Source organism: Opisthorchis viverrini (genome assembly GCF_000715545.1).
Source record: "Opisthorchis viverrini unplaced genomic scaffold opera_v5_261, whole genome shotgun sequence".
Lineage (NCBI taxonomy): Eukaryota > Metazoa > Platyhelminthes > Trematoda > Opisthorchiida > Opisthorchiidae > Opisthorchis > Opisthorchis viverrini.
This window is the reverse complement of record NW_008751917.1, coordinates 539,212-561,090: the sequence shown is the minus strand read 5'-3', so window position 1 is coordinate 561,090 and position 21,879 is coordinate 539,212. Positions and strand designations below refer to the sequence as shown.

The following is a 21,879-nucleotide window of genomic DNA, read 5'->3' as shown; positions in this document are numbered from 1 at the left end:
TTGCAACGGAGGTGTGTTCCGGCTTTCAGGCCCGTGGATCCAAAATGCTTTGTGTAACAATCTGAAAAAAATGACGCAGATTACACGAAAGTTCCCGTGCAAAAACGATGAGTCACGAAAGGAGCGATCAGCTGGCAGTAAAAAGGAAAGGAGGTACAGTGTTCCGACATTACGGTACTCTTCGGCCACATTACGGAGACAGTCGCAATTCGTGAAGCCATCCTCTATAAGAACGATATAATAAATTAGCCGCAGGATTTCCGTTCCAATACGACCATGCGGTCGTATTGGAGATGAAAGTCGTTCCAAAGTGAATCTCCAGATTGAGGAAATCAGAAGGTGGAAGCCTATCCAGTTCTACCTATCATTTTACTTCCTTTGGAAGTGAGTTTGTGCCGGAAGCCTGTGACCTTCATCTATGAACGTGAGTAAAGTTTACTGAGTGGCTGTCTTATACGGTGCACTAAAATAACTCAACCCCCCTAAAACCTCTCTGTACTTAATGACGGTGTTTTACACTCAATACATACGAGTCTCACTAGAATTGATGGTTTATGTGACCTTTATGTGGTCAACTGTAGCGGTTACTCCGATAGTGTATCTGGCTGTTTTTCATTGGCGATCGAAACTCTAAAGCATTTCAAGCGACCTGAACGAAGGACAGGAACTTACCAAATGAAAAAGAGCCTCTAACGAGTGAATCGAATACTAATCAAAACATTAACAAAGATAGGAAATGATTCACGCTATATGCAACTGTAGGAGTAGCAGAGTAGTATAACTTCTCTTGAATGTTCAGGCTGTTTTAGTCTAAGTGATTTCCACCCCCACCCCAAGTGGGACCGGATAATTGGTGGACGATACACTTGGATCCGACCAAATGGGTATGGCAGAAATGTGGTCGACTCAGGTGCAAGGGGCATTTCACTCCTTCTGGGGCTTTTGACGTAGGTAGACGGTAAAACGGTCAGAAAACCATTAGACCAGAAGAGCTTTATACCTAAAGCTTTGGTAACAAAAGTCAACATAATCACAGACCTGGCTCAAGACGAAAAAGAGTCATGGTACGCATGGAAACGGAGCAAATGATGGTGATCTCGGGGATGGTGATGACAATAACAGTAATGCTGCCAGAGGTAATGATGTTGGTAACGGCTATGATTACGATGACATCGGTAGAAATCAGAGGTAAGGTGTCCATGATCGTGTAGACTAACAAAAGGAGTCGAAGGAAAGCAGTGACGAAGGCGACTACACAGACCACACAATAGTTTCCACTATGGTGGCAAATAGTTGAAATCCATGTTTCGGTTAACCGCACCAGAAAGAATAGAAGTTGTCGCAAGCCGAGCCCTGTTGAGCAACCCTAGAAATAGGTGTTTCGAAGGACGCGTTAAAGTGAGCTATCTTAAATTCGCCGGAACGTCCAACTTAACGGGGCAAAGCTCATGTTATTCGAATTGTTTTCTGAAAACATTTTAGCAGGACAAGTTATCAAGACAACTTTATTAAGCCATTCGTTCACTGTTTTTTCCCTTTTTACGCATTGTAAAAGAGCGATCCGCATGTGTTGGCTCTGTCCGATAGAATTTTCGTGCTGCAATGAGAAGGCTCATTGCTGTGATTTCCCCCAAAGTTCACACGTGGATTTAACTAGCTATTTTCATGTAATCATGAGCATAGCGGGTTAAAATAGGTCATGGTAATACTCGGACCTTTAACAATGTTCGATGGGGAACAGTCAAAGACAGGGGGAGTGGATTAGGCAGCCAAGACCGACTGTCAGATCCAACATTCATGATACGATGGTTGCATTCAACTTTTACCCGATTTGTCATGCTGTTTTTTGGCTGCATTTAGATCTACGAATAGTGGGGTCGAACTCGTGATTCTAAGGATATTTCCTGTTCCGAATCCCAACAATGCGAATTGTTCCTGCTCATGTTAGCCGTACAGAATTAACGTTGGTCTGATAGAACAAAGTTTGTTTGTTTGGTTACCCTGTCCTTAGTGTTTTGCAGTTACATTAGATCGATTATTTTCAAAGGAGAAAGGACTGAACGCATTTGGGAATCAAACTGAGTCGCAAGATTGCTCATGCATACATAGGCATTGGTCAATGCTTTACAACTATAGTATAATGCATAGTAGTATACGATATATTTGATAGTAAATGTGCATCCTAATCACACAAGCAAATTGTCATCGTTTATTGGATCCGATTTAGCAATCCTTATATACAATTCTGATTCCAGTGTTCTGGACTTTGCAAATTTATTGTGGACATTCGGTTGAGGTCTAGTGTACAGCCAAACTTGCGGTCTCATGCCATCATGACATCTGCTAATTTTGATATGCAAGAAGTGTTTTTAGTTCACAAAGGCAACCTTAATTATATTTTTATCAGAATAATATGTAGGCGCTGATCGGAGTCCTCACTTTGGATTAGAAGTCAACATCGTGAAGTCAGAAAATTCTTCGTCCGTTCCTCAGTCACTGTCAACTGCAGGCAGGGAGATCAAATAAGTCCAAGAATTCACATATCCTCACTTAACGATACTTCCCAAAGGTCAGGTGTTCAAACAATTCTGTCTACGCAATAACCATGTAAGAATTAGCGAAATACACTCATCTGCAAACTAATTTGGTTTTTGGAGAGACTCACCTGGAACCCAGCCGAATCTCCAGTTTGTGATGTTTCCAGCGACCTTCTGAGTAGTGCGTTACATTTAAGAATTACTTTCTTGCGCATCATTGAGAGCCTTAAAATCAGCCTAGAAGAAAAGGTCCAGGTATATCAATCAGTCATCCATATTCGGCGGTTGCATGACCTAACCTTTGAAAGCTTGGGATCGTCAAAGGAACTAGCTTTCCGGTTGTCGATGCCTACCAAGAATATATGCAGTTTATTGGCGCGGTTCACTCTTTGGAGAATCAATGTCCAACTACTTCTGCGATATACAGGAAGTGAACACAGTTATCTAACAAGCTCGACTCCAGGTCGATTTTGTCCACGGAACTGTCAAAGCAGTTTCTCTCAGCGTCAACAGGCTAGAAATATCGATTCCATGGAGAATTTGGTACACGACTCAACACAACCAAAGCTGATGCCGATAAACCGGTACACATCGATGGACGAAATTGGTTCCGAATCTACCGTGCGTGGGCTACCACGATCCGAGCCATAATTAAAGACAGCTGTTCTAAAAACCAAGGAAGATTGCCTTAAAAGACGAACATGGATTTGCGGTGCTTAAGAGCAATACGTCGATTCCATTATTGATACTGTAGGTTGAGTTTGTAATTATGTAAAATTCCCATTTTGACATTCACTTGGGATAAGCAGAAACTGTAAGTATGCCGGGTATAATTGCTTCTAGGCTAACATTTCCTTACTTCCCTGATAGACCACTCCATTGTAAAACTGTGATCATAGAACCCGATAACCTGTACTCCTTATAGGAGATGCTTGGGTTAGTGGGCCTGCACATAATGAATAGTTCATAAAATATACTACCATCAAGTAAACCCAAACATCAGGACTGGAAGTAACAACGTTCATCAAGTTGACTTTGTATCATCTTGTACAAGAGAAGGGATCTCTGTTGCTTACTATATTAAAAAATTTCACAATCGATTTCCCTGTTCGGCAATTTTCTATGTGGCCTACTTCGATCCGCTTGGGAGGACACCAGTGGCTCATAGTTTCCACTTTTCATCTAGGTTGTCCAGCCGTGTATTCGGAACATGATAAGTCAACAGTGAATTTGTTCTTTCGCTTCGTTGTCTTCAATCCGTGGATGTTTGCGGTAAAATTTTTGTACGTAACACAGGACACGATCTGCGGATTTTCCATTAGGCCATGGATGGTGAAATTTCACGTAGTTTGTTATTCTGAGGATTCTTATTTCGAAAACAACAATTTGTATCGGCCACTTTTATCCTACGGGTTATCTGAATGGCTTAGTAACTTCGATACTTCTAATCCAATAGTATCTTCTCTGCACTGTGTTACGGGTGCAACCAGTGGTAATCTAAAGGGATGCTACCAGACTTAACCCTGTGTATTATCTACGGTCCCTATTTAGTCGATTAAGACTCCACTCCTTGTTGTCATGGTGACCGAAATCTTTACATGCATGGGTTATGCAATCCCGAATCATTGGACGGAACAGTGTTAAGAGACAACGGACAAATATTACCCATACGTCGACCTCCAGAGATAATAGAATTAAAATGATTGGACTAGTCCCATTCGCCCGATTCGCGTAGCAGAGCCCCTCGAAAGAATTAGAGCATCACATTCACCTGACTGAGAACATCATAAACGGAAGATTCAGCTGGATTCCAGATGAGTCCCCTGTCAAAATCAAATTGGCATGAAGATGAGTGTATAAGTTGAATTGAAACAACTAACTTTGACAAAATATTTCCTTTTTGTGGTCGCATGCCGTCCCCCGGTCCAGCAAGCGCCGACAGCTGGTGCACTTGAAACAAAGTCTATGAAAGGCTTTACCGCAAGCATCCACTCGTTCGTTTGCAAAAACCACGTCTGGACAGTTGGCACATCGCACAGCACCCAAATTTGTGTTAATCCAACGTTGCCTGGGTTGACGTATCCCATGATTCAGTGCGTCCTCGTAAGTGGTTGTTTGCTCTCGACTAGGTGGACTGGAAGGGGCGTGATAGTATCCATTTTCGGGATAGGGAGACTGACATGTCTGTGTGGTTTGGGCGAAACAATCTTGTAGTCGGGGCTGTGACTGAGAGCTAGAAACGGCAGAGAAATTGAAATCGTCAAGAATTCTTATCAGGTGCAACAAACTGGTTTTATATTGGAAAATTGAAATATGTCGTGCTCTTCCGCTTTTGTCCCTAATTTCAACAAAGATGTCATGAGAAGAACCTGTCACCTGGGTTCATTATCACAAAATTACTGTTACGACACGGTTGCTCGGTTACAGCTGCTGTGCATCAAGACCTTTGTTCAAGCTGTACAATATCAACTCGCATCCTGTACGCAGTTGAGTTGTAATGGGTGTGGCAGGATGTTTGCACGCGTTCACAATTCCACATACTTTAGTCATCATCATCACCATCATTTTCAGCTGTAACAACCGTGTACTCGTCGTACAGTGGTTGTAGCTGCCGCAGTTCCGTTCACCGATGATTGGGGGAGGGGGAGGTAGCTGCGCATTGCAGGCGGGAGCTGATAAATTGGTGCATAAAGGAGCTATGCATTGAAGGCAGTAGCTTGAATGCACGAGCGCCATTGAGGGCGCGACTGGGCCATGTCTGACAATGTCTAGCCCTTGATGTGATCCGTCTCGGGGTACCCATCCAGGAAGCCGGCAGTGACCAGCGCAGCTGAGTTTGCTGGTAATGGCTTTCATACTTCGCTTCCAAGTCATTGTTTGACCGTCTCTGCCTCTCTTCCACCCTTCACGTGGTTGTGAGAAAAGAGCTCTTCGAGGAATTCGGTCGACTGGCATGCGCAACACGTGGCCAAGCCAGCGCAACCTGTGCAGTGTAATCAGTTCATCTTTCGAGTATCGGATACTGGATAAAGCTGAGTTAAACTGAACAGCGATAACGCTGTTAACTGGTAAATAGAAGACCCGTGAAAAGTTTCACTATTCACTGTATTGCGCCCATCAAGAAGCGAAACCCTAACTAGGTAAAAACGAGCACAACAGTTCACCATTATGCGGCTAACTTTCCTCCTATTTCAAATACATCGCGCTGTTGGTAATTGATCAGGTGAGCTGAAGATGTGTCCTTGAATGGTGACACGAAACGTCCGCAAGTCAGTTGACAAGCTAGGCGAACAGATCAACAGCCAGCTGATCAATTATCAATGAATGCTCCCATTACCAGTATCGTGCTATATTCCAAACCAAATTATCACGACAAAGACGAGCTACGATTTTCCAACTTAACGCTCAGTGTACATTACAACCTGACAAAAAATAATCTGTTGGTGAGCCATTGCATCGTCTAACCCAACACACCGTAGGGACCACGTGTCTCTTGCATCTGCATCTGCGCCATCCGAATCGTTATAGGTTCCCGTGGGCCACGCAGATGAAAGTTTCGGAAGATTTTAAGACCCTTTGATCCATATATGGTTTACAGTGCAAATGAAGAGAGCGAATCCGTCTATTCATAGCACCCTCAGCCTATGCTACTATACTGAATCTCATCCATCGAGTCCGCACCACTTAGGGTCGACTTAATTCAGCGCGCCTGCAGTGAATGATCAATCCCAGAACAAGCATTAACCATACCCTCGCATGCGGACTGGTGACTCAGCACAAGAAATGAAATTGTTTGCGGGATTTTGATAGATACCTCTGAGCGCCTCAATGGCCGAGCTGCCGCCTACCCGCTTGCTGATGGGTTTCACACAACTGGACGAACATCCAATCCGAATGTGCTCATGTGCGCACTCGTCTGACGCACGCATACATGGCAATTGGCGGGGGTCGATCACATGTCGGATTCGTGGGCCTGACTGACAAGTTGACAGAATCAGCTCAGTCCTTCTATCCCCGTGGGCGCCACAGCGTACCCGTACTGCTGAGTCAGGGGATCAGGAGCGCACGGCACATCCGATTGGCTCAGGAGTGTTAGATAGGCAGACAGGTAGAGTGGAGACCAGCTGAGCGCTGATTCAGGGACGAGAGCACAGCGTCAGGCGAATCCTATCCAAGCTCGTCAACCGAAGGGTCGATTGCTACCCGTGACCTTCGGGTGCAGTCAGGACGCGACAGCGAGCTGTCAGCTTATCCCATGGTATCGACAGCATGGAAAATCCCCCTTGAATCCATAGGTGTTTGTGAACAGCCCGAACCGAACAAGTTGCACCTGACTTGACATGGGCAGGGATGAGCGGGTCAGTGAAAGATTTGCCGTTGAGGAGTTACCCACAAGTAGTTCTCAGTCGAGCAATCATTTGGGCTCATTTCGGTGTGTTTCTCAAGGGATCAACGAGTGGGCATTACTTATCTGTGAGGCATGTGCGGATACCACGCAGACTGCCACCAGATATTTTAACTGTCAGTATCATGGTGTACAGTTTACCGATTCCCTTAATATATTGGCTTCACTCCTACAAAATCTGCTTCACTGCTTATACGAATTCAATATGACTGGTATTTAGATGTTAGTTACAGCCTGCAGGTTGAGTAGTGAAACTTTCACATGATTACAGTGTGGAAGGTGTTGAAGGTTTTCGGCAAGAGGTGAACTGGTGAGGCGAATGGTTGCTCTAGGAAGCTCATCAAAACTTAACAGCTTGATGGAAGAGAGGTCCCAAGTCAGACATGGCAACAATGATGCAACAGTGGTAATCGATCTGATATGAATGGAACAAACGGAGTTCGGGGAAAATTGGCCAGATGTGACGATCTGGAAGGGAAGGATGTCGAAACATTTGTCAAATTCCTAACATAAGTCTCACACAAATTTCAATAAGTTCACTGAAATTGGCACACGGTCGTTTGCAATCCCAAAAAAAATCAAAAGCGCAACCAGCGGTAAGAGTGGTGCGATAGATGATTGTCGACGGATAACCTACTAAATAGTTAGAGTGACGGAGACTTGGTGAGTGGATGGGGTGCATGATAAGTTCACTGACCAGCAAACCGATTACTTCCCTATCTTACTCAATGTATAAGTCGTTATTAGCGTTAATACAGATTTGCAAATTAAGCTGGTATCAACCGGACGATATGTACGACAGCCTTCTAATGCTTCAGTTTCTAGGTATGAAAAGGCCTGAACTCAGTCAGTGGAAATTTCGTGTTTTACACGTTGGTCCTGTTGTTTCAAGACCCCCTGACATGAGAGGCCTCGGCGTTACCCCAGCTAGTAACTTCGGTTGTTTGACTCATGTTCAAACTCTCATTTTATGCTTCTAGCCTGAGACATCTATTCGTTTCTGTAAGTCTTATTCACAAATGTGTCACACTATGTGTTCTTCCTCGTGGATTAGCTGTTTCGCTATTCTATTCCGTGGCCCTTTGAAGAAGGATCACTTTCTCATAGTTAGTCCACTGAAACTAACCTTTGAGTTCTGTGAAAGTTTCAGGAGTTTCTTCGTCTGCTTCAGTAGTCACCAAACAGCCTCATACTTCCTTCGGGTGGCATGGCAGCTAAGCACCAAAAATGCGCTACAACTGAACCATTAATGCTGTTATTATTTAAACGCTCTAGCACAACAATAATTAGCTGACGGTCAACAAACATCATTTCTATCCAACTCCGTCTGTGGTCATATCAAATTCTTGCGTGCGGGGCTGTCGTTCCTTCAACCCCCCTCGGTCGAGCAAACTGCAGCCTCCAGAATCACGGCCCTGGTACACTGTTTATAGCTGAATAGCCGAATAATCGAAAGGGGGCATCAGTTTACTGTCCTGGTATTTAATTTAACGAAAGTAGGCCTGACAAACAGCAGAAAATAAGTTAATCGGCCTCTAAATTTAGATTGAAAGACGGGAGGTGGGTGAACGAGCCGTAAGCTGGACAGCTAAACCTCGAGCGCATCGCTGATCCAGCTTGATTTGCTGAATGGCGGTCTGCACTGGGAAGCTCATTGTTCACCAATCAACTATCGCTGTGGTTTTCATTTGCGTCCTCCGAAGTTAATTTAACTGCGAGGGACAGACATTCTGAAAAGGCTCGTGGTCGTGTGACCATTAACAACCTAGAAAGTCTTAATTAGTTCGTTTATTCCGTCGATCAAACAAAAACAGGTGTGGTGACACAGTTCGGCTTGTTCCGTTGCGACTTCCTTTTGTCAGTCCTCGCCAGAACTTTTCTGGCACCATTAAACCAAAGTGCTAACGCCCTAAGAGTGCAAGCCTTTGTCGTAAGGTTGGACAACAATTACTGCAGTCGGTCGAACGAAGCTGTGTCAGGCCTGATAGTGCTTGCACAGAGGCTGTAGACATTATTCACCATTCAGCAAATTACGTCATAGTACACTGGAACAAATCAGAAAGCATTCGAATTTCGGTCGCCCTCTGGCTACCTGCATCAATCAACGACCGTTAATTATTTTTCGAAGCCAGCTAAAGTCACTGAATTATACTGAGGTCAAACAAATAGCCCCTGGAATTGCAATCGACCGGCCAGTTTAACTCGTGCAGTTTATAAGTGCCTGTAAATTCAACAGTGACTCTTTTCTGACGATACGACAAGGAACGATGGTAGTCCATCTTCTCTTCCTGATTGCACATAAAAGCTACCGATAGCAATCAATCGTTTAGTTAGCGAGTCCCAGGAATCCGACGCCCTTCTCTCCATTGCCCATAGCTGTCAACATTTCTTTCCTACATTGTCGCACAAAGGTTAGAAGTGCGTCATTTAGAACATCTCAGAAACCTTCTGTTGAATTCAGTTCCGTGAAATGTTGTGCTAGGCTGAGCAGCCTACTTCCACAAGTGTTGATATCATTAACAGTTACTGATAAGACTTCCAACACAGTGCTCTCTACAACGCACTTCTTGCATGACAGGCACTCTCGCTAAGGTCCTTCAGCAAACACTTCCTAATCAGAAGAAATAAAAATTCAAAGTAATTGAATTGTTGCAAATCCGTTTGCAGCATCAATTGCGGGAACGTAACGATTCACAGACATCACACTGATATGAACACTTCTACCCTGCAGAGATTCCAGGAGTACTGATGCACATTGTTTATAAACAGAAGCGTACGCGTTACCAATGGCATTTTCTTGAGTTATTGTAACAAACACGTTGAGGATGCCAAAACAAACACCGGGACATAAACACTTATCCCTTTGACATGAATTGCCGTGAGGCACGCCCAAAACAGGAATCATCGCTTTTCCCGGTGTCATTCACGCACACACTCTGGTGGCGGGTGTAGTTGTTGGATTTACTTGTTGATAATTTTCTAACAAAGGTGAACAGGCGGATGTATTGATCAACCTACCCAGGTTAGTTGGTCCGAGTTCCTAAGGTATAATTATCGAAATTCGGTTGACTGCAAATCACGTTGGTATTAAACAGAGACTCAAATGAATACCAACTGGACTTCTCATTTATTTCCCACTCAAAATATCATGTCCAGGTCTCCAGTGAAATTTAAAATCACCTCTCCTTAAAAATTGAACTTCAGGCTTGAGTTTTCAAAGTTTGGTGTGTCGAAACCAAGCTCCGTGAAAACACTAATAATTAACAAAGTTAACGTTTGAGAGGGTTCAAGTCTTTCCATACTCTCCGTCGCACCAAAACATGATTCAAGTACCTGTACTCAATGTAATATCGATATCATCCCCTCTCGTCATCAGATTTCATCATCAACCACTATCACCATCAGCACCAGCATCATTAGAAGTTTGTCTTCATCGTTGACGCAATATTTTATTGGTAAATACTAGTGCTTAACTGAGTGATAAACGCTTTAACAGAAAGTAGAAAGTGATGCTACAGTCTACATTAACCTAATCACTTCAAAAAAACAAGCGAGAAGTAGTTGCCCACAACCACCGACAGCATCAAACTGAACGTAACCTAGTACCATGTCAGTACAGGATATAATCAACAACATTGGTGCACTATTCTTTGTGAGCCTTAATCAAGCTCAGCGCAGAACGACAGAGGATTTTTAATTGATGCGGGTGACAGAATGCGATAGACTACTCTGCTGAGTGTTCGGCAGCGTTCAAGACTTATCTCGTGGACCCTCAGCAAGAATAACGAGAAGATCCTGGAATAGTCGCCTTGACTGTAGTCGCTATCAGGTCATGCTGTCACCGATAGAACAGAAACGATCACCAGTGGAAAGTGCATTGGCATCATCTTCATCGTAGTGGTGATCTTTATCACAAGTGTTGTCATCGTAATAACGAACAACTACCTGTTCAGGCAACACCCGTGTTTAGCAGTAACACTTTGAAAAACAAATGCAGTTACGTTATACATGGTTATATTTTTAGCGGAAGTTTTTTTCAGGACTTTTCTCAGTGTTTTTTTTCCAGTGAGTAACTCCTGTCTTTTTTTGTGAAAACGAAAACGCTGACCAACCATAAAGGCTACAGCTTAGAAGTGAATTAATCAGTGGTAGGAAAAAGCAAACGTTAACCGAAAGACTCATTGTTCTGCATTAGGACATAATTGATTCTCATGACCGCACACAAAATATAAAAACGTCTGGCATAACGCATGACTGTCTTCAACGAGCCCTATTTCACTGACAACTTACATCGATGGGACTGAAGCACTTTGCACACTTTTAGTGTCAGGACCTTTATGCCATCTGACTTTAATGATCCTGCCAAATAAAGGATCAGTATGCCTTCGGTCTAGTCTGAAAATAAGGTTCTATCTCTGAAATTCAAAGAGATGTAAAATGCGTGCATATCATCTAAGATCATTGTCAACCCTCGTCCAGAGATTCATCCAATAGGCTTAGAATTCGCAGAAGCACGTACATTACTACGACTTAGAGATTTCGCATAACATTTATCCATGGGGTTATCAATAGAATCCAGTTCAGCATTTAGTCAAGCTGAACTACTTTTGTGTCCTCTTGTTTTAGGTTAATTTCGGACTGTCCTCGTTTGGTCTGTCGTTTTTTCACAACGAATCCATTCTTGAAAACATTAAGCTAGCTATGCTATGTATTCTGTCCTTGTGAAGTAGGTTAAATGATTGTTCCTGCTTGGGCGCTTCTACTATCACAATAGGCTCCTTTGTAGAGGCCTCTGGTGTTGTGCGTTATAGGAAATATGGCAAATCGAACATTAGCGCTGGCGTCCAGCACAGTTGGCTGGAAAGGACTAGCGCATGGCCCGCATGTTATCAAAGAGAACGCTTATTGAGTTGAATAGCGCACACCGCTTTCACAGAAAATAGGCTCATCTTTAGCTCATGAAGCTCACTCAGTTTATGAAAGCACCACATCCACAGAGTGATTCTCATAGTAAACAATAACATGTCTGTAAGCCAACTACTCATTTATAGAACAAATGTAACAGCTGTGTTCTCCAGTTTTTGCATGCACTATTCTGGATTATGATCTCGCGCCTCTTTACCACAGGACACAAATCAGTTGCCTCCTTTATATTTTCTCTGACTGTATAGGCCGTTCCTGTTATTCAACACCGAAATGGCTATGCGCTAATGCCCGTTTTTATGAATCCTTTACAAAGTATTCCCAATATGATTGACACACCAGATGACGAGTATTAAAAAGCAGTCAATGGAAATCGATTGTCCTGCTCAAACTCGTTTGAAAACGTTCCCTGATTGGCTGATTTAAGATTTTCTAGCATTTTGACGTCCGTTGCATGGTAACACTGGCAGTTGGCTAACGCTGTTCCTAACTGGAGTGAAAGCCGTTTATCCTTTGCCGTGACCGTGCCGGCTTACAGTTGTTGGGAGGATCCTACAGAGCCGGCGAACAATCATATTCACTCACCATTTTCAGACAATATAAAAGCAGCACTCTAATGCTGAATATATCATCCCTTTTTGGCAGGAAAGTGGTGGAAACCCAATCCAGATAGCACGAATCACAAATTTTCGATATCCGCGGATTTTGTTCCTTTCGGCACCGTCCTCTAAGGACACTGATCCTCGTGAGCGATCTACCACAAGTGAAACTTCTTCGTGCCAAAAAGCATGTGAGCTCACGTAACTTCTTCCGCTGGCGCAGCACACGAGCTAAGTAGATGAACAAATTTGCATAAAATCTGCTCGCAAATGTGATGCTGGAAGATGCTAAACCACAAGGCCTCGTTGATTTCTTGTAGAAACATACGAAAACCAAAGTCCATATGATACTTTCAGCTACAGATCAACGTTGCTGTGTCTGAGAACAAGACTCGCTCTATAGTCACAGCAAAGCTTATCTGAAATTCTTTTGGATTTGCTGAGCTTTACATCATATCATCAGGAAAACACCTTGCTGAAACTCCGTCAATGGATAAGCGGAATTCGGAACCTCCACAGACCACAAAAACCGTTATCAAGATGTAAGCCAGACCGAATTGTCAGGGTTTATGATAGTGAATATGCGGCAAAAAAGTGAAAAAATCCCAGTGTTGGCTTATGTTCCTAGTTTGCCCACTGCAAAACGGAGTGGCTACCGAAGGAGCTGTGTCCCTTTTTTTTCAAAACCGCCCATAATACGTATTTGGTGATTCTTCCAGGGACAGAATTCATCACGTGAGGGAACTTTTATCTTTGTTCCTGTTTTTTTTAATATTGGGTCCTCATCAAACGGAACGCGTGTACCATTGGAAGGTCCACTTAAAATCGGTTCACACAAATAGCGCAAACCACAGACGATTTATGTCGCGCTATATTTGCAAAACAATGCTTCCCCCGTTGTGGTGGCGGCACCAGGGGAAGGGTTATGCTTATATGAATTCTACATATTCTACAATCATCTGCGACTAATCCTATTTTTCACAAAGCTAAATAGCTGTCACAGGAACTTCAGAGCTTGTGGCAACTTCGCTCAGAAGAGGAATTAGAACACCCGTAATGGACCTTATATTATCTACCTGTATAGAACCATTTTCGCTAAACATTGAGTTGCAGTCACTTCTTTCATATACATAGGGCCCAGTAAAGAATAAAACCGGACAGATTCAGGCCAGTGTCTGATATACACGGCGTTCGGATGTCTGTTCCGCGTAAAAACGGTCGGGTTTCAACTTTGGTCCGATTTTATCAGTTTCATCATTCCAGACGACCTAGGTAAGAGACAGTTCTAGCAGAGTAACTGTCAGTGAGCGTTAATCACTAGAGAGCGGGTATAGTAATCTGGAGCGGTTTTCCTGGGGTCTCATTGTGGAATTCTGCGTCACAAGCACACTGTACTTAGACTATTCCAACGTTTCATTGATAAAGTGTTTGGATGTGAACAACAACACGTAGAGGAACTACAAACAGCTCCCACATCAATACGAGCTATGCGTTAGGTGTTTTGAAAAATGAAAAAAAGCTGTCAAACAGGAGGAAGAAACCGGAAAATTCGTCCTAAACAAGCTGATAAAATATTATCCATATGGAATCGCAGTTGTCAATCCGGAGGTAAACGACTGGTTCATAGAGATCACACAGGATAGTCCGTCTACTTCGCCCTGATTCTGTTGCATTGACGCATACAAAATTGAACACACGCATTTATGTGTTAAATGTGCTCAACAGCGCAACTGCTTACAGAGACGCTTGAGTGTTTATTCTACGTAAAAGTATCCAGTTGTATCTTTGGCAGACTAAAAGATCGATTTCAGAATGCGTTTTCCTTTGAACTGGTTTGCTACTACCCACATGTAAAGAAGAGTGCTGTGAAGCCTCAACTTAAACCATCTGCTTTCCGAAGAAATGCTTTTAAGAAGAGCCTGATTTTGACCGAGCTTGAAGGTGCGCGTCACCTGGGGGTGGGGTGGGGCCTCGAAAATGTGCGATTGACAAAATACCTTACTGTGGCTACAGACGGTGCGAATTGATGCCCAACGCCAGGCGCTTCGCTACACGTGGTCACCAAAATTCTATGCATACGGTCTTCACCGGAGATCACTTATTAAACCAGGGGTGGGTAGTGCCTGCGTCATTCCACAAATTCAGTGGATATTCTTTACCAGATATACAGGCAAATTTCAAATAAATTCGACGGAATGGATGTTGCTGGATTTTGAGACTTTATCAGAAAGCATTGGTTGAATCAGTAGTTTGTGTCATCTTTTTTAAAGTACCACGTCACAACACTTAGAAAGCAGTCTATATAAGCAGGCTACTCCTAAATTTTTAGTGGAGATGCTTTTATTTTACGTATTCCTGTGAAACACAACCATGCCTTACCTCGATGTGTGTGAGAAAAAAGGAGAAAAAAGGGTTTCCTATCGAGCAATTGTTTTTTTAGCTTGCTTGGTTCGGCGATGTAAAAGTGTGAATATATGAAAAAGAATTTAAACCTGATACGTTTTATCTGTCGACTGTCTAGTTTCAGCACTTTAAACTGAAATATACATTAATAAGAGAGGTAAAAATGGCTTAAAATATTTGATGATTTATTGGGGGTATACCTTAAGAAGTAATATTTATCAGTACCAAGAAGCCAACTTTAACGGTCAACTCTCAGAGCAATCTTTCTGCTTATTTGAGCTGCGTAAAAGATGTGTAAGTTGGCAAAATCGAAGTTGAGATCGCTGAAACACACATACTGCTCATTAATCAGACGGGGAGCAAAATTCACAAAAGATGACGTCTTACAGACGTAATACACCACTCACAAGGTTGCTGAAAATCCATCAACAGCCCACGGTAGGTTTCTCTCTTCTTGGAGCTCGGCAGGTAGGCGCTCTTCCCGAGTCTCCGTCAACCTTATGTTCCACTTGAGACCAAATTGGATGAAATTAGCGATATACACTCATTTTCAAACAAATTTCGCTTTGCGGGAGACTCATCTGGGGCTCAACTGGATCTCTCAATTATGGTGTTTCTAAGCAATTTGGTTTCAAGTAAAACATTAAGTTAATCGAAACTCGGAGACCGCGCTTACCTGATGAACCGCAAGAAGGGTGAAACCGGTCGTAGATTGTTGAGGAATTTTCAGCAACCTTATGAGTAGTATAGTATGTCTCTACATACATCGCGATATCTCGAATATCGCACCGACTGAAACATGGGGCTGCCTGGTGCAGCACATTCAGTTGCTTGGGACGAGAGATTCAGTTGAGTTCCAGGTAAGTCTATGGCAAAACGAAGTTTGTTTGCAAATGAGCATATTTCGCTGAGTTGTGTTTCCTTGAATGTACATTGTCAATCGGATTGTCAAGAACTTTTCGATAGCTGTGTTCATTTTTAAAAGGCGTACATTATGACGGTCAGCGAAGCTACTGAATTGAAATAACCGAGCTGCGAAGTAGTAAGCTACGCCAGTAATTTCCCGTTCTTCGGTTCTGTACGGATGACCATGCACTTTAAGGGCTTTAATAAAGGAAAATGTATTTTTGTTGAGCGGTTACCCGAAAGTGTCTGTGAGTACAGGTTAAGACTCAAACGTGCAATCACATGTACTCATCACCAAGCATATGCGGGCGATCGATCTCCAAGATACACTGGCTAATAGCTATACATTTGGCAAGCGTGGTACTGCCTGGCTCATATCAAACGCAGTTGGGTCCTTTGATTCCTTGCTTATTGTGAACAAATGCATTTTTTTCAGATAGTACGCCTATCTTCAGAGGGTACCAGTACAACGGTCCCTACTTAATATGGTCTAATTTTTCAACATAGTTGTCCAAACAGGAGAGTCCTATCAGAATAGACAGCACTCACCTGTACTGATTCACTTCAATGTACGACTGATGGATAGAAAATTTGGAAACATAAACTGACGGTTATACAGATAGAGAGACATGTAGACGAGCAACCAAAGATGAGAATTCGTTTAGGTGACCCACTTTTGATGTATAGTTTACATATCACGGATAAGGTCCTTTGAAATGGGCAATCCAGATTAATCCCGATGTGCGATTACATCTACTAGTCTATTCTTGGTTCATTTTCGCAAGGCACTAGGACGCGTGGTCCCAGTTAGATGGTTGGATATTTCACAGGCGTCATGCAAATGACAACAACAACAGAGCGCCTTAACTTTGGCCACTAACTTACACATCATACCATTGGACAGGATGCGTGACAACCAGGATCGCTTGGAAGTGAACAGATACTAGTTGGGGTAACTATCCCAAAATGTAAACTCTGGTTTAGCTGAGTTATCAAATGCTTTAAGTAACTGTTTGTACCTCTGCGTTATGTGCGCGTTTGTAATAAGTCCACAGAAAGTTAATATACACATACACATCTTACATTTTTAAGAGTGACTATACGTTTTTTTGAAGGGACAGAACATTTGTTCACTAACGAATCAGCGTCGTCATTTAAATAGGAGTGTGATCGATTAGTCATACTCAAAAGTTAATAACACATCTTACATTTTTAAGAGTGACTATACGTTTTTTTGAAGGGACAGAACATTTGTTCACTAACGAATCAGCGTCGTCATTTAAATAGGAGTGTGATCGATTAGTCATACTCAGCTTACACGTCTTTAAACCATATCTACCAGTTTAACATTTGGTCGGTTTTTTCCCACTCCAAGTGTGGCTCAGGTACAAATAATTTAATACCGAATTCAAGAGAAGGGAAATCGTTCATTTGGAACAATGTATGAGGTATTTTTGGAAGTTCATCGGACTTAAAATGCAACCATGGTCAAGTACGCAGGTTTAATCAATCAGATAACATAAGGATAAGAAGAACAGGTGTAAAGTGTTGTTGGTAATAAATGGGAATCATTCCTTCTAGATGTATAAGTAAGATGCTTTCCGAATAGATGTGAAATAGTTTCCTAAGTACCCGAGCTGAGCACTTCAAGGAAGTGGGGAACTTACTTCATTGTCTTAAATTTATATTATCGTCTTAGTTGTAAAGGATTTCTTAGGTCTTTGCCCCTGTGCAGTTATCTGCAGTAGCACTGTGGATATCATTCCCATAGAGTTGCACCATCACCCTAGTATAACAAAATTTAGTGTTTCTATGTCTTTTCACAAAGAAGAAAGTGAGGGCAACTGTTTAAACCGCTTGGCTACCAAAAGAAACTTCTAGCATACACTTGACGCCTTGAAGATAGGAACACATAATATATTCACGTAAACCTTCCAATGTATACTTCTGTGATGAGGAACGTTCACTGGATGTCACTTGTAATCATTCAATAAGTATAAACATTACATTTGATCATACCTACCAATTCGCATCCAAATTTGTGTCCCAGAACTGTTAGTAGCCACACTCGCATTTGATTTGAGGGTTGGCAAGAAACAATCAGGAAGTTCTACCTCACGTAATCAAGCTCACGTCAGACTCAAATCCATTAATAGCAACAGGTCTCTCGTTGATCCCAACACACTTGTCATTGTCAAACTCACACTAGTTGTCACAGCGCTGCCACCAGTGCGCGTAAAAGATAAATAGAAAAGTGCTTTTCGTTTGATTTCCTGTTCACTATTTCGTTTTGCCTACAGAACCGACCTCTGTAAAACACCTTAGTGCTGGAATTTCCTACTATATGCTGCGAATAAAATGAAAAGCTGGATACCAAGGAGAGGGACATCGTTTCTGTAGGGTTTCGGAAGGCCATCGAGGATACTAAATGCAACACATACCTTGTTTTTTATTATGCTATGTTTTTTTTCAGAAGGAGCTTTAGTGTTTCCATTCACCAGCTATTCTCATTGTTGAGCGAATTTACGCACAATACTGAAAAGACGGAGCCTTTGCCAAAACAGATAATAGGTAAGCTTGATTCCTCAGCGGCGTCAACAGATGTACATGGCTCTCACCGCGATCACTTATCCGTAAATTCAGCGCTTCAGAGTAAATTTACTCTTTGTTCTGAGAATTGAGCCAGTTTTGTCACTTTTAAGATGGTGGGGCTAACCGCCCTAACCCAAATGCATCGAATTTTTTGAAAAACCTGTCCATGTCTGATAAGTTGTAAAACTGGACTAGTCACTCTGCATTAACAGGCTCATCAGAATTACCGACTTACAGAGAAAACTACTTTTGCTTTCTGCTTCAACAGTAACACGTGATGTATATTCCCGGAACCATATGTCATTAGAAAAGACAGTTCAACAATTAGACAGCTTGTAAGCTCATATTATACATGAACAACTACAATACAAACCAATACAAGCCAAAGCAGATTCACACAGAAGATCGTAAAAGTGATCTGAATGACAGTCGCATATAGTGTTAGTCAAAATAATCATGGTTGTTTTTCACAGAGGAGGCCAATATTCAGTCTCAGAGTTTCTCTAATTTTTTTTAAAATTTCATCCAAAAAACGGCAAAAACGTTTAGAACGCAAACGTCATCTATGCTTTTATAGGGTGCTGCACTTAGGGGCAGGTATGGCAAGACATCTGTCATCAGATAAATCGCGCTCAAACCTGAGTTTATGGCGGCAACAGGTGGAGAACTCTAGAGAAAAGCCATCCCAAAAGTTCTGCACAAAGCAGCCAGCCAAAGTTTTTAAGACCGTGAGAAATACTTTTACACATACTACGCGACGATCCAACATGGATTTCATAAGAAATATACTATCTAAGGCCCTTTCAGAAAATCTTGGTCAGCGTCCAGCCGTTATAGCCAGGCATAGTTGGTGAACACACAGTCAGGCACCATTATTAGTGGTGAATCAGTTCAGATGTAACGTTTCTGATTTAGGTTCCTCGGAGCCACACTCGTTCTGATAAACGTTCTGAGTATTTCTAGAATGCGTGCGGGACTGCTCGTATAAATATCCCATTCAAAGTTGTTTTCAGAGTTATGCCGTCTAATTGCAGGATATCCGTAACAGCCTTTGTCACATTGTCCAGTACAGTCTCATTATTTTCTGCACTTGCGTAGAATTCACAGTTTCATCATGACAAACTGGGATTTTTAAACTCCATTCCTAATTTGGTGTGGTATTATTAGACGTTTCTGCAATTTATTTCAAACTGTAAGAAAGTTCCATGAAGCAAACAATGTGTTTGCGGACTATGATTGAACCGGAGCAGTTGAAATGTCTTCATTTTACTAGCCCAAGCAATTCGGTTTGCATGCAAATTTGGGTAAACGATTGTTGGATTTGGAATCATAGTGTGCACTTTAATATCCAGAATAACATTTTGACGTCAGTTTTAATTATATTCAAACCGTCTACTTTATGGGCAAATTTGTTTTGTGGCAAGAATTTTCATAAATGACTGGGTACATCAATAGAACTTTTTTATCCTGCCCAATATTTCACACATTTTGTAGTAGTGCGATGCGATTGACTCACAACACTTATGTGTGGTAAAACTATGCGAAGCATTCACGGGGTCCATAAAATGTGGAGCCGAAGCAAGCCCGCAGATGCTAATGTGTGTTCGTACACCGGCATTTAAGCTAAACCCTGTCTTTTCTGATAGCGCTATTACACAAGGTATCAGGTATTTGTTTACCCTCAGGTGTGGAACCTGATTACCTGTGGGAATCATCGTGCGAGTAAAACAAAAATGAGAAAGTTATCCAATTTTAACTGTTTTCATTAGAACAAAACACCTGTGTCGTAAACTAGTGTGAGTAACGTAGGTAGAATATTCTGAATGTGCGAAACACATTCAGCCTCGATGAAATGATGCGTAGATTTTGGAAAACTAATTGCATAACTAGTGATTCAACATTCAACATACCGATATGTATGTTGGAAAATAAGTGCTGAATGGTGAGCAGAGAACCCAGTTTTCGTTAGTAGAACTAATCCGTACCCTGAGTATCCAGTTTCGTTGCATCAGAATCTCCGGCCAAAGTTTCCTATCCTCCCTGTAAGTAAAGTGTGACAAACCTCTCATCTGATACCCTGGATTACCGAGCTAATCATATGACCACAAAGTTGGACAGCTATAAATTTAAGATAAACAAATCGTTCGTCTGTGTATACAAATAAGTCTCCAAGCATTCTGTATTTGACAAACCGAATGTTTTACTGGAAGTAAGCCCACCAGATCAATAACGCCAGTAGGACAATCTAGTTAAGACGTAGGTTTTTGAGGAGGCCCTTTGTTCACTCATTTACATTTGAAAAAGAACATGTGCACAAACCGGCAAATTGGGAGCCCGCAGCCGATCAGAAGATGTTCATTTGGAGCTTGAACACAGTCCAAATTGAGGCTGCCTGCCAATTGTTTGAAGTGAGTCGTATATGTGACATTTTTCTCTGCAAACGCTTGCCTCGGAAAGTGGCATGCGTAGTAATTCAATGGAAACTGTGTAAAAAGGACTGCTCGTTGAAGGGAGCGAATAGGGATTCCGAACATTTCCTTTGGATACAATTACAAAGTTCAAAACACAACCCAGCATGAATCTTCTGAGGATCTGTTTCCATCATAGTGGAAACAACAGAAGGTATTAGATTTTATGTAAGGCACGTTCATCGCATAACTCACCGTCTTTCAGCACCTCCCATTTGAATGGACGAATACGGAGTGAAACGATAGCCCTGTGGACCAAATTTTTTTGCGTAGCATGCACGACAGAACAGTTCGCCGTTATGATCATTCGCCGAAAAGCTGTCAAGAGTTTTACGACAGCAATCTTTTTTAGTTCAAGGTAAATGTAAAAACTCACAACATTTGAAACAGGCTCGGTGGAACGACTTGCCCATTGATCTCAGCTCCTCAGCAAAGTACACATATTGCTTACACACTGGGCACACGGGTGGTCCGAAGCTAGCCTTCATTTTCTCCGTAACTTTCGAAATATCACATGACAGCTCTCCATCTCAGCTAAAGATGAAAATTCAAAAACCCGGCGCTACCAGTCGGCCAGCAAGTTACTGTAATCTGATGCAATGAAACAAATGCTTTCGTCCATTCACCGAGTAAACCTGGAAACGTTTTCGAAATGGGAAAACGCCAGGCAAACGGCTGCTCCGGAATATGGTACGGTGGAATGTGGTGGTAAGTCTTTGGAATATGGATGTAGGTGGTACTCTTCAAACGTTCAGGCGTAAGCCCTCCCTTCGAAAGTGGCGATACAACTGGCTTGCGACAGCCGGCGGCTAGACGCACAATGTATAAGTCTTTGATGGATGTAGGTGGTACTCTTCAAACGTTCAGGCGTAAGCCCTCCCTTCGAAAGTGGCGATACAACTGGCTTGCGACAGCCAGCCGCTAGACGCACAATGTATTTTTCTGCAAAACGCCTGCGGACGAAATAAAAACTTTAACGTCAAAATGTTGCACTTCTTTGCATATATGCGTATACTGAAAACCCCCCTCATCTGCCGTTATTTTTT

At 42.4% G+C, this 21,879-nt stretch overlaps 2 protein-coding genes across 2 annotated transcripts in view; one reads left to right on the top strand and one right to left on the bottom strand.

Annotated features, from left to right (window-relative positions):
- Positions 1-23: 23 nt before the first annotated feature.
- Positions 24-21,395, bottom strand: T265_09178 (hypothetical protein; the record flags this gene model as incomplete). The annotated part of the gene is made up of 4 exons (XM_009175189.1): positions 24-61; positions 2,666-2,774; positions 4,418-4,770; positions 21,029-21,395. The coding sequence occupies 3 exons, from the start codon at positions 21,046-21,048 to the stop codon at positions 2,770-2,772; spliced, it is 378 nt and encodes a 125-aa protein (XP_009173453.1).
- T265_09177 (hypothetical protein) overlaps positions 12,954-21,879 on the top strand; it is a gene marked incomplete at both ends in the record, with an annotated part of 15,698 nt that continues 6,772 nt past the window's right edge. Inside the window, 2 exons of the mRNA XM_009175188.1 lie at positions 12,954-13,006; positions 18,247-18,344. Of these exons, the coding sequence (XP_009173452.1) occupies positions 12,954-13,006; positions 18,247-18,344 (151 nt within the window). The remainder of the gene's footprint in view (positions 13,007-18,246; positions 18,345-21,879) is intronic.